We start from the raw sequence: 16,876 nt of genomic DNA on the forward strand, positions 1-16,876 counted from the left end.
TGAAAGCCACGAGTCACCCTACCAGCACCACGTCAACTGAGGACCCGATGTAGGGAAGGTGAGGCCGGAGCTGGCTGCAACAGCAAAGGCTTTGTTCTTTGGGCAGTGGAGATATGTTATCAAAACCACGTTTGTGGGAGACAATTCTGGGAGCTGTGGCGGGGAGGAATAAGATAGGCCTGCCTGGGGGGGTTCCAATGCCTCAAGAAGAGGAACAAGGCCTTGTGTCTGCTTCTTAGCCCAGAGTCTGCATTTCACATAGAAATCACGGTCTGGAGAATGAGACCCACAGACATTGGGAACAGCAGTCGGGGCTGCAGTGGTTGTGCAAAGACAGGGGATATAGGTGGGGTGCAAATGGAAGGTGGGAGCTAACAGCCTGGAGATGGCAGACGTGGTGAAGGGCTCTGCCAACAGCAAATGGCCCTGCTGGAGCTCCTTAAAATGCAGGTGCCTGGCTGGGCTCGGGAGCCACAGATCTGAATCTCTGCAGGGTGAGGGTTGACATTCCAAATTTTAGAAAGTTCAGCAGGTGAGCGCCCTGCAGAACCAGAGACTGCGGCCCTCTGGATTCAGGGCTAACAATGGGCCAGAGCTGGAGCCTCGAGCAGCACAGGCAGGGGGCCCCAGGAGGGGCTGCAGGGCAAATGTGAGCGTTCACTGCCCAAATCTCCCCCAAAGTTGACTTCCTCCAAACCAGGCCCCGACAGTCCCATGGCCCTAATATGGGGAAGCTGTTTTGGTCAAGATCAAAGCACTGCCTCCTTAAAGAAGTTAGAAAAGGGTTTAAACTCATGTTTGAAAACTTAAATCACAATTAGTAAAACATTTTACTGGCCAGGCACGGTGGCTCACGTCTGTAATCCCAGAACTTTGGGAGGCTGAGGTGGGTGGATCATGAGGTTAGGAGTTCAAGATGAGCCTGGCCAAGACGGCAAAACCCCGTCTCTACTAAAAATACAAAAATTAGCTGGGCGTGGTGGCGGGCACCTGTAATATCCCAGCTACTCAGGAGGGTGAGGCAGAGAACCCAGGAGGTGGAAGTTGCAGTGAGCTGAGATTGTGCCACTGCACTCCAGCCTGGGCCACAGAGTGAGACTCTGTCCCCCCACCCCCCAAAAAAATCACATTCCACAATTTGGAGTCTTTTGTTGTTTTGAGACAGAGTCTCGCTCTGTTGCCCAGGCTGGAGTGCAGTGGCGTGATCTTGACTCGTTGCAACCTCCGCTTCCAGGGTTCAAGCGATTCTCCTGCCTCAGCCTACCAAGTAGCTGGGATTACAGGCACCCACCACCACACCCGGCTAATTTTTTGTATTTTTAGTTGAGACAGGGTTTCGCCATGTTAGCCAGGCTGGTCTCGAACTCCTGACCTCAGGTGATCCAACCGCCTCAGCCTTTCAAAGTGCTAGGATTACGGGCATGAGCCACCACACCCGGCCTGGAGTCTTTAATCAACTTTCCTCCAGCAATCTAGGGATCTTAACACTGCTTTGATTTATAAAATCCCACAATGTTGCATATACGCCCCAGGTGACAGCTGAGTGTTATAAATCTCCTCAATAAGAGGAAATGGGCCAGATTTTAAAACTGCAAACACCGTAATTTTATGAGCCATGCATGCACTTTTCCGCAGCAGCAAATATGATACAATGTGGCACGATACTTCTGGAAAGCGGCCACCCCAATGCTACCCCAGTTTTTGGTCACTTATGACCAAGGTAAGGCATTTTGAAGGGGTAGCCAAGTACGCATTGGGTGATCCTCGGACCTGAGACTGGGATTTCAGGCACTTGCTGGGTCCAGGGATTCCTTTTTGTTGCTCAGAACCCTGACAGACAGTGAACCCTGGCAGACAATGAAACTCTTCACAGGCATGGTCTCCTGGGGATTTCATGGAGGGGTTCCATCCACCTGAGGCCCCAAATCTATCACTTACATTTTCATCCTGAGCCTTTTGAGGTGTGGTTTGACAGAAGCAGAGACCATATACAGAGAGGGTGTGCATGGCTGTATCATCTCAAAGGGCCTTGCCAGGACGTGCCCATGACGACAGCTGCAGGGGCTGGAGCACCGTCTCCTCTGCACCCATGGGGCATTCTTCTTCCCACCAGAACAAACCTTCTTGAGCACATTCCTCAGTTCCCATTTTAACCACTTTCGGGAGGTTTTTTCTAAAATACTTCTTGAATGTTTCCCGCCCATCTTCCTGTGGGACTGACCACAGGCTCCAGGCCATAGGATGCCTTCAGGCTCCTTCCTCCCACCCCAAACACCTGGCTGCCTCCCTTCAGAGGTGCTCCCTGATTGGCTGTTCCCTCTCCTGGTGCCCCTGCCCACATCCCACTTCCAGTCTGCCCTGATGAGACAAAGCAGCCAGTCAGGCCTGGGCAAGGCACTCTCTGCCACCTCGCCCTTGCAGGGCAGTTAGGCTTTGCAGAGCATGCTTCCTGTCCTCTCTCCACTGCTCTCCACCCCAGCTCCCTGTCATGCATTCTGGATCCCCAGGGCCTAACTAAGGGGCAGGTAAGAATGGGGCCGGGCCTGTGGATGTGGATCTGCCTCCTAATTTATGGAAAATGCTGGGGAGGAAGAACATGTCAAAACCCAGTACAGGGATGTAAACTACAAACAAAGAACTGTGTTTCTTCAACTTAAACCCCAAGAGAAAAAAAGATTGCAGCGACTACACAAATTAATTAAAAGAGATGTTATAGACATATAAACCAATCACATTGTATGGATCCTTATTTGAATCCTGATTCAAGGGAAAAAAATTATAAAAGAATTGAGACAGGCCAGGCACGGTGGCTCACACCTATAATCCCAGCACTTTGGGAGGCCGAGGCAGGCGGATCACTTGAGGTCAGGAGTTCAAGACCAGCCTGACCAACATGGTGAAACCCTGTCTCTACTAAAAATACAAAAATTAACTGGGCGTGGTGGCGCATGCCTGTCATCCCAGCTACTCAGGAGGCTGAAGTGACAATCGCTTGAACCCAGGAGGTGACTGTTGCAATGAGCTGAGATTGGGCCACTGCACTCCAGCCTGGGCAACAGAGTGAGACTCTGTCTCAAAAAAAAAAAAAAATTTGAGACAATTGAGGCAATCTGAACTCTAACAGAATAGATGGTATTAAATATTATATTGCTTTACATGAGCTACCAGTGTTGAAGTTATATTTTTACAAAGGGCGCTTTTAAAAGATACATTTACAAATGAAACGAAAGAACGAGTGAGATTTAAGTGGGTTATCTCGGCGGGGAACAGCATGGGCGAGGCCACCCTGTGAGGTGGTGACCAGCTCAAGGCCGAGTGCTCTTTTCTTCCTACCGTGCACATTTGGGATTTCCCATAAGAAGTGGAATTGTCAAGGCCGAGGCTCTGGAGACAGACAATCTGGTTCAAATCCCAGCCTGGCCTCTTACTGGCAGTGAGGTCTCATGTTCTCACACGGATGTTCTGCCTATGTCCCAGCACTGTTGTGAGAGTGGGAAGAAAGCACTCTTTTGGCAGAGCTCCTGGACGGCAGCCGAGACCCCATGAAGGGTACCTCTGGAGGGCACTCGCACAGCTGCCGAGTAGGTTCATGGGCATCCACGGGGCTGGCACTGAAGACACAGGCTCCACCAAGTGAAGGGGTGCAGGGCCCGGGGCTGTGGGTGGCCTTCCTCCCTCCCAGCCCTCTCACCATCCTAAAGTGAAGCTTGGGATCAAAGTCGCATCCTTCCACAGCAGGGTTCATTGCGCTACCAGCAGGCCTCCGACCCCATCTTCCCCTCCACGCCTCACTCAAAGCACCAACCCAGGCCAATCCCAGCGAGGATTGGTCCTATTGGTTTAGAAAAATGACATGAAGTCCCACTGGGGTATCTGTCCCAACCCCTTAACTGTTCAGTTCAGAGGTGATGTGATGGTTCTAGTTCAGCCTGGACTGGACCCTGGTAGGGTAAAGACATGATCTGTGGACAGAAGAAATCAACTCCCCACTGGGAGGACAGAGGTGACACCTGACCCTGCTGGGCCATGCCCACTCTCCCCTTCAGAACAGTAGAGCTAGACATCAGTGACTGCCACTGCACCTGCTCTGGGGACTGCCCTTCTTCCCTGAGCAGCAGGAAAGGCAGGACTCAGACAAAGCCTGAGGGCAGCTGCCAGCCTCCCCCCTCTGTCCACCTTCCACTCCACAGCCTGCCAGCAGCCAAAGGCGTCCTTGCCCTGGGGCTCTGCATACTCCCCCTTCCTCAGTTTCATTTACAGTGACTCCTGGCAGTTTCTGTCACTTGTCACCAGAGTCCTAATATGTGACATGGGTTAAACAGTGACATCCAAATAGACAAAGGACTCAAGCAGACATTCCTCCAAAGAAGACACACAAATGACCAACAAGCACATGAAATGATGCTCAACATCGTTGGTCATTAGGGAGATACACAGCAAAGTCAGATACAGCATCACAAAACAAGGGCAATAATGTGTTGAAGACGTGGACACACTGCAGGTGGGAATGTAAAATGGTGTGGACGCTTTGGTGTTTGGGTTTTTTTTTTTTTTTCTCATTCCCTTCCCCACAAGGTTTTTTTTTTCCCCCTTTTTCTTTTTTTCCCCCAGACACTTTAGAGAATACTTGGCAGTTCCACAAAAAGTTAAACATAGAGTCACCATATGTCCCAGTGACTCCACTCCTCGGTATATACCCAAGAGAAATGAAACATGCATCCACACAAAAACTTACACATGGCTGTTCAGAGCAGCATGATTCATAACAGCCGAAAAGCGGAACTCACCCAAATGCCCATCAACTAACGATGGCTATAAGCCAGACGGGTCCGGCCAGAGCATGGAATATTATTCAGCCCTAAACCAAACGAAGCACTGATCATGCCACAGCACGACGGACCCTGAAAACACAATGCCTAGTGAAAGCAGGGTGCAAAAGGCCACAGATGAAATGACTATGAAAGTCCCTGAACAGGCAAATTCCACAGAGACAGCAGATGAGTGGTTGCCAGGGGCAGAGGGCACTGGGGGTGAGGGGGCTGGGAAGTGATGACTAAGGGGTGTGGGGTTCCTTTCTGAGGTGATAAAAAATGTCCTAAAACCGACTAGGTGATGGCTGGACACTCTGTGGATGCACTAAACACCACAGACTACACACAAGGATGGATTTAGTGCTCTATGAATTAAATCTCAATCAAAACACCCCTGACATCCAAGATCTCCAGCTTCTCCCTCAGAATGGTCCACTCTCTGCAGTAATACGACAACCAAAAGAAATCTGCCCACCAGGGCGGCAGCATGCCCTTGCACACACCTCCTACCCTGACTTCCGGGCTGCCTCCAGTTCTCCAGGCTTCTGGGGCCTTTTCCCCAGGAGCAGGAGCTGGACTGCTGAGTAGCTGTAGAGTCCAAGCACAGAGGAGGAAGGGGCAAGTGTACTTGGCAGCAGAGAGGAGCAAACTGCTGAGGAGTCCCAGCCAGGCTGACCCTCCCCCGTGTCCCACCCCACACTCACAAGCAGGAGGCTTTGCACAGACTCGGTTCCCTCACCACAACTGCCCACAAGGGTTGGGTCCAGCCCAGTTTTCACTGTGTGGGCAGATGGTCAGAAGTCACTGGATTTTTCCTACAAGGCAATACTCCAGTAAAAATCGCTGAGCTGGACCTGGCCCTGTAGCTGGCCCTCCACTTAGTCAAAGTGCCTGGGCACTTTGCTTGGGCAACAAGCAAGGAGTTTCTGCTGCAGCCAAGGAAGGAGAGGGCAGAGATCCACAGGGATCAGAAGCGGGGTCTGGCTCCTAGAGGGAGACTTGCTGCGTAAAAGGAAATGACGACACAGCCTTTAATTCTCCGAAGGCACAAACCCATCAGAGAAGAGACTCGGTAACGGTCAAAGACTCCACCGTCAGATCAGGCTATAAAGCCACTGGCAGACTTTGCTTCCAAGTTTGTCCCCAAGGTACCACCCCCAGCTGCCCACTGGCTTGGGCCTGTAATACTGTTCCACTCCCAGGACAGCTGCCCACGACCTCTCCTAGTAAAACAGGAGACGGTAAACAATGTACATCCAAACCCTGAATAATTAATTCAGATAAAGCAAACAGATAAAGCCACATGTAGACCACATTCTGTGAGCTCATCAGTTTCAGTTTATTCCCAAAAGAGTCCTGGTCAGCCGCGATGGCTCACGCCTGTAATCTCAGCACTCTGGGAGGCCAAGGCAGGTGGATCACCTGAGGTCAGGAGTTCAAGACCAGCCTGACCAACATGGTGAAACCTGTCTCTACTAAATATACAAAATTAGCCGGGCATGGTGGTACATGCCTGTAATCCTAGCTACTCAGGGGGCTGAGGCAGGAGAATAGCTTGAACCCAGGAGGCAGAGGTTGCAGTGAGCCAAGATCGCACATTGCACTCCACCCTGGACAATAAGAGCGAAACTCCATGTCAAAAAAAAAAAAAAAAAAGTCCTAATCTTATTAACTTCTGGGTACCTTCTTTAGAGAAAGCTTAGAAACAGATGATAGCCCACTAGATTTTAAATTGACAAATGGGGAGTCCCTATACCATGGTTTAAAACCACTGTTTTAAAGCAGTGGAAAGAACTTTTTTCAAATGAAAATCTACTGACTGTTGTTATACCTGGCCTCACACGCCTGCAGCTGCTTGGGCGTCTCCTCCGAGCTCTGCGGGGAGCCTGCAACTCACTGACTAGAGGTGACGGATGGCTCAGCTGCAAAGATCTGTATGATCGGCCCGAATGCTGTTCCCTGATTGAAGGATGTCTCAAAACTCAGGATCAGCCTCAAAGCCCAGGTGGAAGCTGAATGTGGTGGCCCGCAAGGCATCAGCAACTGGGTGTATTTCACTGTGCTAGGTCTGGCCTATGTTTATTCTCAGCCTAAAGGGAATCTGCTCCCAAAATGAGCTCAGTCCACCTTTCTTGTTCCATACCCACGTCAATCCATCCCCGTGCACTGCTTCCTCCAACAGGTCAGCCACACCTGAGCACACTGCTAATTATGGAATCCTTCCTCTCTGCTTTTCAGGCAGGTTGAGCCTTTACCTTTTACCAGCTGGCTGAACACAACGTTTGCTTCAGGATTTAGCTGAGACATGACAATGAGAGAACTACAGAGCTAGAAAGAACTTAGGAAAAATATCTAACCTTTCAGCTCAGTGAATTTCACACAGCTGCTTACAGTCAAATGACAACCGAAAAGACTGGTAAAGTGGTGACATCTAGAACCCAGGCTTCCCAGCTTTCAGTCTGTCCTTGGGAAAAACAAAATATTTAAACTAGAAGGGATTTTAGAAATTACCTAACACAGGCCGGGTGTGCTGGCTCACGCCTGTAATCCCAGCACTCTGGGAGACCGAGGTGGGTGGATCACCTGAGGTGTCAGGAGTTTGAGACCAGCCTGGCAAACACGGTGAAACCCTATCTCTACTAAAAATACAAAAAATTAGCCGGGCATGGTGGTGCGCACCTGTGATCTCAGCTACTGAGAAAGCTGAGGTAGGAGAATCACTTGAAACCTGGAGGCAGAGGTTGTAGTGAGCCGAGATTGCATCACTGTACTCCAGGCTGGGAGACAGAGTGAAATGCCATCTCCAAAATAAATAAATAAATTTAGCGCTGGGTGTGGTTGTGTATGTCTGTAATCCCAGCTACTCGGGAGGCTGAGGCACAAGAATCAGCTGAACCTGGGAGGCAGAGGTTGCAGTGAGCCACAATCACACCACTGCACTCCAGCCTGGGCAACAGAGCGAGACTCCATCTCAAAGAAGAAGAAAAAAAAAAGAAAGAAAAGAAAAAAATTAGCACAATCTCTTCATTTGAATAAACAGCCCAATGGGCTAATACATTCCATCAGTATACCATGATATCACTACTATTTAAGCAATGTTTCTTCTCCAGTTATGACATGGAAAAGGCTTGTGTCCAGGAATTAATAAAAACCTGAGGTCATTCACCACATGGTCTGCGTGCAACACTAGACCAGACACAAGAGAGCCACCCAGCGAGGCAGCCGGTACTCACAGGGTCGGTGAGCATGGTTCTCAGGTGGGACGACAGGGCAAGCACGGCCAAGCAGTTAAAGATGACCCCGTTGACCACAGAGTACCAGAAGTCTTTGGAAGGCAGCAGCATGACGAAAGTCACCACGAAGTCTGCATAGGCGACCAGAAGCCACGTCATGACAGCACAGATCATGCCACAGCCATCACGGATGAACCAGACCCGGTCAGCCACGTCAGCCTCAGAGGAGGAGGACGATGAAGAGTCATAGTTGTCATTTTCAGCCAGGAGAGGATGGTGCTCGACGTCCCGGAGCCTGTGTCCTGATGGCTGCATGATTTCCCTGACGCACCCTGGGGAGGCGACGACACAGAGCTGGTGAGGCTCAAAAAGCACAAGCTCTACCTTAAATATGATGTGTTATGGTTGGTCCTTGGCCACTGCATAAAGTTAGTCTAAATACACAGAGTGGGAAAGAAAATAAGAACATAGGAAGATCTAAATTTTTAAATCTCTGACTTTATTGATTGCTTTACTACAACAGTGAGTCCCACAGTACAGGTTATGCCTACATACAACAAAACCTATGCCAGCCGTGGCCACAAACAAAGATGATGGAAAGCACAAGCTGGACGTGAAGTCACAGCACAGGTTCCCCGGCAGGGTGGAGAGGAGCTCTGCTGTATCACTGCTGCACTCGCTCCCCAGCCCCACCTGTCCCTCCTCTGCTCAGCCGCTGGCTCCAGTGCTCCCAAGCAGGCGCTCAGCACAGACTTTAGCCAACAGCACGATGAAAGAATGACGAGTAAGTCATTGGTTCTCTATTCATCTTTACACCGCCTCATACACACTGACCTCATCGGTCTTGCCTGTTTCTTCTCAATTTGATTCTCAGTTTATCCTCACTTCTCTGTGATGTTTTTGGAGCAGGCTCCCATTTTTATATCTCTGTTCCTTGACACTCTACCCTGCTTCTAGAATGCCCTTCATCTCTATTTTAATCTTTTTTTTTTGAAACCGAGTCTCATTCTGTTGCCCAGGCTGGAGTGCAGTGGCGCAAATCTTGGCTCACTGCAACCTCCATCTCCCGGGTTCAAGTGATTCTCCTGCCTCAGACTCCTGAGTAGCTGGGATCACAGGCGCCTGCCACCATGCCCCGCTAATTTTTTTGTATTTTTAGTAGAGATGGAATTTCACCATATTGGCCAGGCTGATCTCAAACTCCTGACCTCAGGTGATCCACCCACCTCAGCCTCCCAAATTGCTGGGATTACAGGCGTGAGCCATCGCACCCAGCCTCTATTTTAATCTTCTAAAAGTTTCCTGTTTTTGTTATTTCTGGGAACACAGTCTCCCTCTGTTGCCCAAGCTGGAGTGCAGTGGCACAATCACAGCTCGCAGACGAGGTCTCACTATGTTGCCTGGGCTGCTCTGGAACTCCTGGGCTCAGTCCTCCTGCCTCAGCCTTCCAGAGTCCCGGGATTACAGATAGGAGCCAACGTGCCCAGCCTCTCCTTCATTTATTAATCCATTCTTTTGCAAGCCATCCTTTTGGCACTTCTAGCCTATTCACCATAGCATCTGATTTCTAAGAACATACAAGATCTAAAGAAACTAAAGAGAAACGTGGGACCAGGCACGGTGGCTCATGCCTGTAAGCCCAGCACTTTGGGAGGCTGAGGCAGGTGGATCACTTCAGGTCAGGAGCTTGAGACCAGCCTGCCCAACATGGTGAAACCCCGTCTCTATTAAAAATACAAAAACTAGCTGGGTGTGGTAGCACGCACCTGTAATCCCAGCTACTCAGGAGGCTGAGGCAGGAGAATCGCTTGGACCCGGGAGGCAGAGGCTGCAGTGAGCCGAGATCACGCCACGGCACTCCAGCCCGGGCAAAAGAACGAGACTCAGTCTCAAAAAAATAAATAAATAAAAATAAAGAAATAAAGAAAAAAGTGGGCCAAGTGCAGTGGCTCACACCTGTAACCCCAGCGCTTTCAGATGCCAAGGCGGGTGGATCACGAGGTTACAAGTTCAAGACCAGCATGGCCAAGATGGTGAAACCCTGTCTCTACTAAAAATACAAAAATTAGTCGGGCACAGTGGCAGGCGCCTGTAATCCCAGCTACTCGGGAGGCTGAGGCAGGAGAATCGCTTGAACCCAGGCAGGTGGAGGTTGCAGTGAGCTAAGATTGCACCACTGCACTCTAGCCTAGTGACAGAGCAAGAAGACTCCCTCTCCAGGAAGAAAAAGAAAAAAGTGCACTTTTCCTGGTAACTGTAGACTGCTTCTTTGATTGCACACCCTTCTCTTATCGGTGTTTGCTCTGAGAGCTGTAATATCACAGATAAAGAGCCAGGGAAAGGAAGAGACAGTCAATTTCGCCTTAGCTTTCCCATGGGGAGAAAACACTGACAAATATTTTAACGAACTGACCCTGGCACTTTCTCAGAGCAGGAGCGCTCCTCATGCTTTAAGCAGGCAGAGTGCAGAAATTGTGGCTTCTGAAATGCGAATAAAGGAGAGTAATAAGAATGTTCTCAGAGGTCAGGCCACTACAACTGAGTAACAGCACTGGGTGCTGTTTTTCAAATCTGGGTGTGACTTTTTCTTTTCTTAAATGCAACTGGAACACAGCAATTATGAAAACATTTGCCGAATGAACATGTGGTGAAGGTTCATTCGCCAAATACTTTACAAAATTTCCTCTCGATACAAAAATGCTGACTGGTACAAGAGCAAAATGAAATTGTTTTCCAAAGTCAGTAAAATAGCCCTATTTTTCAATCAGATAAAAGCAGCTTTAAAAATGTTTAAGGCTGGGTGCAGTGGCTCACATCTGTAACCCCAGCACTTTGGGAGACTAAGGCAGAAGGATCATTTGAGCCCAGGAGTTTGAGATTAGCCTGGGCACCAGAGTAAGACCTCATCTCTACAGAAAACAAAAATTAGCTAGGTATGGTGGCTTGCGCTATAGTCCTACCTACTAGGGAGGCTGAGGTGGGAAGACTGCTTGAGCCTGGGAGGTTGAGGCTGCAGTGAGCCATGATCATGCCACTGCACTCCAGCCAGGGTGACAGAGAGATCCGGTCTCAAAAAATAAAAATAAATAAATAAATGCTTAGGGCTGAGTGTGGTGGCTTACACCTGTAATCTCAGTACTTTGGGAGGCCAAGGTGGGAGGATCTCTTGAGCCCAGGAGTTTGAGACTGGCCTGAGCAACAAGTGAAGACCCAATCTCTATAAAAATAATTTTTTTTTTATTAGTCAGGTGTGGTGGCACGCACTTGTACCCCCAGATGTTTGGGAGACTGAGGTGGGAGGATCACTTGAGCCTGGCAGGTTGAGGCTACAGAGAGCCACGATCCCACCACTGCATTCCAGCCTGGGCAACAGAGTAAGATCCAGTGTCAAAAAAAATGTTTTAATTAAAAAAAAATTTTAAATAAGCATTTAAGTGAAATAGAAGAAACTAGAGATCAAACGAATTTGGATGGACCCCTTAGCCAGCCATTCCTTCAGCATTTTCTGAACCTGCGTCTTCCGGATCTGTCCGCTCAACATCCCCTGCAAACACCTTTGCAGCGCCCATTTCCTCTACGTAAACCCCATTCACCTGCAGAGCCTAACTTCTCTTCTAGGCAAGCCACTCTCAAAAGGGAGTTCTCCTTCTTCTGAGGAGCACTTTGTGAAGGGGTCTCTAGACATCAGATGTGACCATCTGGACATGAAGGCTGAAACTGCTTCTGCCTGCACACTAGTAAAGCCTGACTGACAGGGGGCTGAGAAAGTACCTGGAAGTTTCTCTGCCTCTGTTGAAGCCCTGGACACGCTCACCAGCTCTCCTTCCCGGGTACTTACCACTTGCTACCTGAGAGCTCTTGCAGGTTCCACCTTCCTGCCTGATGTCAGCCCCTCCAGGGGGGTCTGGGTCTCCTCCCGCTCTGTTCCCCTTGTGCCTTGCATGCTGTCTAGCGCACAGCAAGGGCACGTTTGCTAAAAGGCAGACGCAACAAAAAGCAAGCAGTCCTTCTCTCAGATTCCAATCACCTCCTGCTGATTTCCATCTAAGTTTCTTGGTGAATCATATCTGTGGGCCTGGGTACATCAAGGCCGTAAGCTGAAAACTTCCTCTGACCAGAACCATTTTGCTTTATGTTGACTTCTCTAATAGGACACGTTCCATCAGAAAAGGAAGGGTGCTTGCCAGGCGGTAAAACAAGCTATACTTTTATAAGAGTGCAATGTTTGGGCAGTCTGAGCTCTCTCCAGAAAGCAGGGCCCCTTGAAAGTCTTCTAAAGGCAGACATGTGACACCTGAGCCAGCTCAGCTCTGCCTTCCCAGTTCCGGTCCTGGTGAGACCTCCATGGAGTGCAGGATGCTGCTGTGGCTCCATGTCTGACCTGGGGGTGCGGATGGGCAGGCACCGCTGTGTAAGGAGAGCGCCCACAGACACCAAACACTGGCCATGACAGGACGTTCCTATAAGCACGTATTAGGGTGACGTATAACACTTGAGGACTTTAGTGCCCTATGTATAGGATCCATTAGAAGTCAACAGGAAAATAACATGAGATCCAAAAATCCCTTTATTTTCAAGAAAGCAACAAACAAATATCGCAAGGTTAAGCTGGACAAATAGAGCTCTCAGTAACAAACTGCACTCGCGTCTCTGAGTCACTGTATTTACACTTGAGTAATGCAACAGGAAGGGAGGGGACGAAATGAAGAAACCATTCCTTTACATGGAACCCTAATCTAAAAGCAAACAGCACAGCCATTTGAGATGTGGTATTAAAATGCACACATTCCTTAGGAGTAAGGGCACAGCCTTATTCTGCACTGAATTCCAAAACCACTGTTGACTTCATACTCAAGACAGTTTCTGAGGGAACCCTGAAAACACTGGGCGCTGTCACACAGATGTCCCAGCATCACTTTTCTACTCCAAGGGCCGATTTAATGGGATTTTCTCAACACTCCTGAACCTAAGCTCTTTATCAGCACATTAAATAAAGCCCTGTTTCCCAGAACACCAAAAGCAACACTACAAATCGGCATATTTAAAGGGACAACCACACATGCAAAAACTTTCCATTTCAGGCCGGGCGCAGTGGCTCATGCCTGTAATCCCAGCACTTTGGGAGGCCGAGGCAGTTGGATCACTGGAGATCAGGAGTTCAAGACCAGCCTGGCCAACACAGTGAAACCCCATCTCTACCAAAAATACAAAAATTAGCCGGGCATGACGGTGGGTGCCTGTAATCCCAGCTACTAGGGAAGCTGAGGCAGGAGAATCGCTTGAACCCAGGAGGCAGAGGTCACAGTGAGCCAAGATCACGCCACTGCACTCCAGCCTGGGTGACAGAGCGAGACTCCGTCTCAAAAAAAAAACAAAACAAAAGAAAAAAAAAAACCCTTTCCATTTCAGGTGTAAAGCAGGGTATTCCCCTCATCTTGTAATACTGGCCAAGAACTCATCAATTCAATTCATGGAGTCCCCTCCACAGACATACCCTCCTTTTAGGACAGGAAGGCAGCGGCTGAAAAGGAAAGCGGGCCTGTCGGCCTTTGCACCACGCCTCTGCTTTGCTACATGCACAGGTTACCTTTTTAGTAATACACAAGTGTCAGCTGTGAGAAAGGAAAGTGATTAGACCCTAAATAATCATACTCTTACCTCACAAATTATTTCTAAACATCACTTGAACATTTTGTGCCTTTTCTTCAGGATCTTAAGGTGCATACTGTCCTATGTGATCGGATCTGAAAGATAATAAAATCTGATTAGAAAAAGTGATTTCTGACAAACGTTGTATCATATTTCTTAGGGTATGATTTTCGGAGTGTATATAAGCAACGTAACATTTGACACATCAAGTTCTGTCACTCATAACTATCCTTAAGTATGAAATCATGGCTCTTCTAAGTTTTGATTACTAGGTAAATTCAAAATCCTGGAAATCAAGTAACGTATTTTAAATATTTCCATTTACCCTCCCACTCTTTTAGCCCCAGTGTTAAATACAGATCTATAAGCTAAAATCCCTCCAGAAAAATCCCCTAGGGCAGCCCAAATCCGGCTGGCCTGCACCTCTACTGTAGATAAGCTGATTTCCCGGCCACATTAAAGGAATCACAGAACAGAGAGACAGAGCCCAGGAGGCAGGAGGGGTGGACTGGAACAGCAGGCCCTGCTGTGGGAGGGGCGAGGAGATGAAGGAAGACACTGGAACCCAGTGAGGGCCATACAATGAGAGCAGAGACTCCCGGAGCATATCTCCCACGTGGTTCCCTGAACCCTGACAGGTGGGAGGGTCGAGGAATCCTCTCTAGCACGGACAGGACCCAAGAAAAAGGTCTAAAGACTCTGCGATGTAGGGAAAACCCAAGAAACAGGTCAGATTCACTGTCAGACCTCCCAAAGTCGAGGGCCACAGGGAACCCCCCACCATGGACAGAGAGGTTCCAAATGCTTGTCATAGCTCCATTAAAAAAAAAAAAAAAAAAAAAGAAAGTCCAGGCTGGGTGCAGTGGCTCATGCCTGTAATCCCAGCACTTTGGGAGGCTGAGGCGGGTGGATTACGAAGTCAGAAGTTCAAGACCAGCCTGGCCAAGATGGTGAAACCTCGTCTCTACTAAAAATACAAAAATTAGCTGGGCGTGGTGATAGGCGCTTGTAATTCCAGTTACTCGGGAGGCTGTGGCAGAGATTTGCTTGAACCTGTGAGGCGGAGGTTGCAGTGAGCTGAAATTGCGCCACTACACTCCAGCCTGGGCGACAGAGCGAGATTGTGTCTCAAAAAAAAAAAAAAAAAAAAGTAACTTGAAACATGGCTCATGAAACAGCACAAAACAGAAATGAGGGTTAAGAATCCAGAACACACGCGATGCACAGAGAAGAAAATGTCCACAAGGCAGAAGTGTAATTCATATTCTTCAAAATAAGAGAAGAGATTGGTTCTCTGAAACAAAAAGAGGAACGGTTTAAGAACTTCCTGGTTATTCAACAATGGAAATACAACAGTCTATAGATTCTAAATTTTCTTAAACAGAATTGGACAAAAGAGTAGAAATGTCCCAGAGAGGAGAGCTAGAGGACAGAGAGAAAACCCCGAGGATAGAATGTAACATAAAATTACAGGATCGGGTCAGAAGGTCCACCTTCCAAACAACAGAGGTTGAGCAAAGGGGTCCCCGGGAGAAAAGGGTGAAGCAGATCTCCTTGTGGTAGGTTTCACTCTGGCTTCAGCGCTGGCTGCCTGGCTCCTCCGCTCCATCTGTAGCTGAGATGCTTCCACGACAGTGCTTTTTCTGCCTGAGTCAACCCTCAGCTGCTGTCTGTTGTCTGAAACCAAGAGCCCTGACTAGTTTCTGAAAACACATTCTGGGGTGCCTCCCAATAACCCGATTTGGCTCGCTGTCTCCTGCCCCAGTGTGCCACACCTCCACCTGGGCCGGCTCTGTGGAGGTCCCTGTGCCCATCACACCCACTACAAGATCCCTCAAGGGTCACTTCTCCCTCAATCTGCTGCTCAGGCCCTAGACAAACACTGACACAGCACTGGTTCCCCAACAGAGCTCCAGCTCTCAGTCTCTTCTGAACCTTTTTTTTTTTTCTGAGACGGAGTCTCACGTCTTTGCACAGACCGGAGTGCAGTGGCGTGATCTTGGCTCACTGCAACCTCCACCTCCCGAGTTCAAGCAATTCCCCTGCCTCAGCCTCCGGAGCAGCTGGGATTACAGACGCATATCACCACTCCCGGCTAATTTTTTGTATTTTTAGTAGAGATGGGGTTTCACCATGTTGGCCAGGCTGGTCTCGAACTCCTGACCTCAGCTGATCCACCCGCCTCAGCCTCCCAAAGTGCTGGAATTAGAGGCGTGAGCCACTGCACCCAGCCTAAATGCAGTATTTATATATAGTAACTTTATTCAAATATCTATGCACCAGCCAGAAACTTGAAATGCTTAGTAATATTTTGAACCGTTTTCCAATGAGCTTATCTTAGCAATGCCTTAAAATAAAAAACTGGTTTGAAATTCAGGACTGTGAATCACAAGCATCAGGTCTACACAAGATTTTCTACAATGAGATCAAATCTCCAATTAATTTTTTTTTGAGACGGAGTCTCGCTCTGTCGCCCAGGCTGGAGTGCAGTGGCCGGATCTCAGCTCACTGCAAGCTCCGCCTCCTGGGTTTACGCCATTCTCCTGCCTCAGCCTCCCGAGTAGCTGGGACTACAGGCGCCCGCCACCTCGCCCGGCTAGTTTTTTGTATTTTTTAGTAGAGACGGGGTTTCACCGTGTTCACCAGGATGGTCTTGATCTCCTGACCTTGTGATCTGCCCGTCTCGGCCTCCCAAAGTGCTGGGATGACAGGCTTGAGCCACCGCGCCCAGCCATCTCCAATTAATTTTATAAATTTAAAACAGTAACCAACACAACAACCACTTTGGAAAGCAGTCTGGCACTTTCTCAAAGTTAAACAAATACCTACCCTGTGACTCAGAGATAGAACTTCCAGGTATTTACCCAAGAAAAATAGATACGAATATGAACACAAAAACTGGTCCGATATTGCTCACAGCAGCTTTGTTCATAATGCCCACAAACTGGAAACAACCCAAACCTATCAACAGGAAATAGAAAACAAACTTTGGTCTATTCACATAATGGCAGACTTCTGAGCAAAAAAGCAGGAAAATATTACTGAAACAAGCAACATGGCTACATCTCAAAAATATTATGCTAAGTGAAAGAAGCCAGACACGGAAGAATATATACGGTGTGATTCCATGTGTATGATATTCTAAATAAGGCAAACTCGTTTATTTAGAAAGAAATCAGAATA

General features: G+C 48.6%; 1 protein-coding gene across 2 annotated transcripts in view; it reads right to left on the reverse strand.

The window, feature by feature from the left end:
• ZDHHC7 (zinc finger DHHC-type palmitoyltransferase 7) overlaps positions 1 to 16,876 on the reverse strand; it is a 40,927-nt gene that overhangs the window by 8,205 nt on the left and 15,846 nt on the right. For both annotated transcript variants that reach the window (XM_033219195.1, XM_033219196.1), the window contains exons 2-3: positions 13,703 to 13,788; positions 8,045 to 8,376 (exon numbers count right to left, since the gene is read on the reverse strand). In XM_033219195.1, the coding sequence (XP_033075086.1) occupies positions 8,045 to 8,359 (315 nt within the window). In that variant the 5' untranslated portion in view covers positions 8,360 to 8,376; positions 13,703 to 13,788. The remainder of the gene's footprint in view (positions 1 to 8,044; positions 8,377 to 13,702; positions 13,789 to 16,876) is intronic.

Source organism: Trachypithecus francoisi, unplaced genomic scaffold (genome assembly GCF_009764315.1).
Source record: "Trachypithecus francoisi isolate TF-2019V2 unplaced genomic scaffold, Tfra_2.0 Lachesis_group10, whole genome shotgun sequence".
NCBI lineage: Eukaryota > Metazoa > Chordata > Mammalia > Primates > Cercopithecidae > Trachypithecus > Trachypithecus francoisi.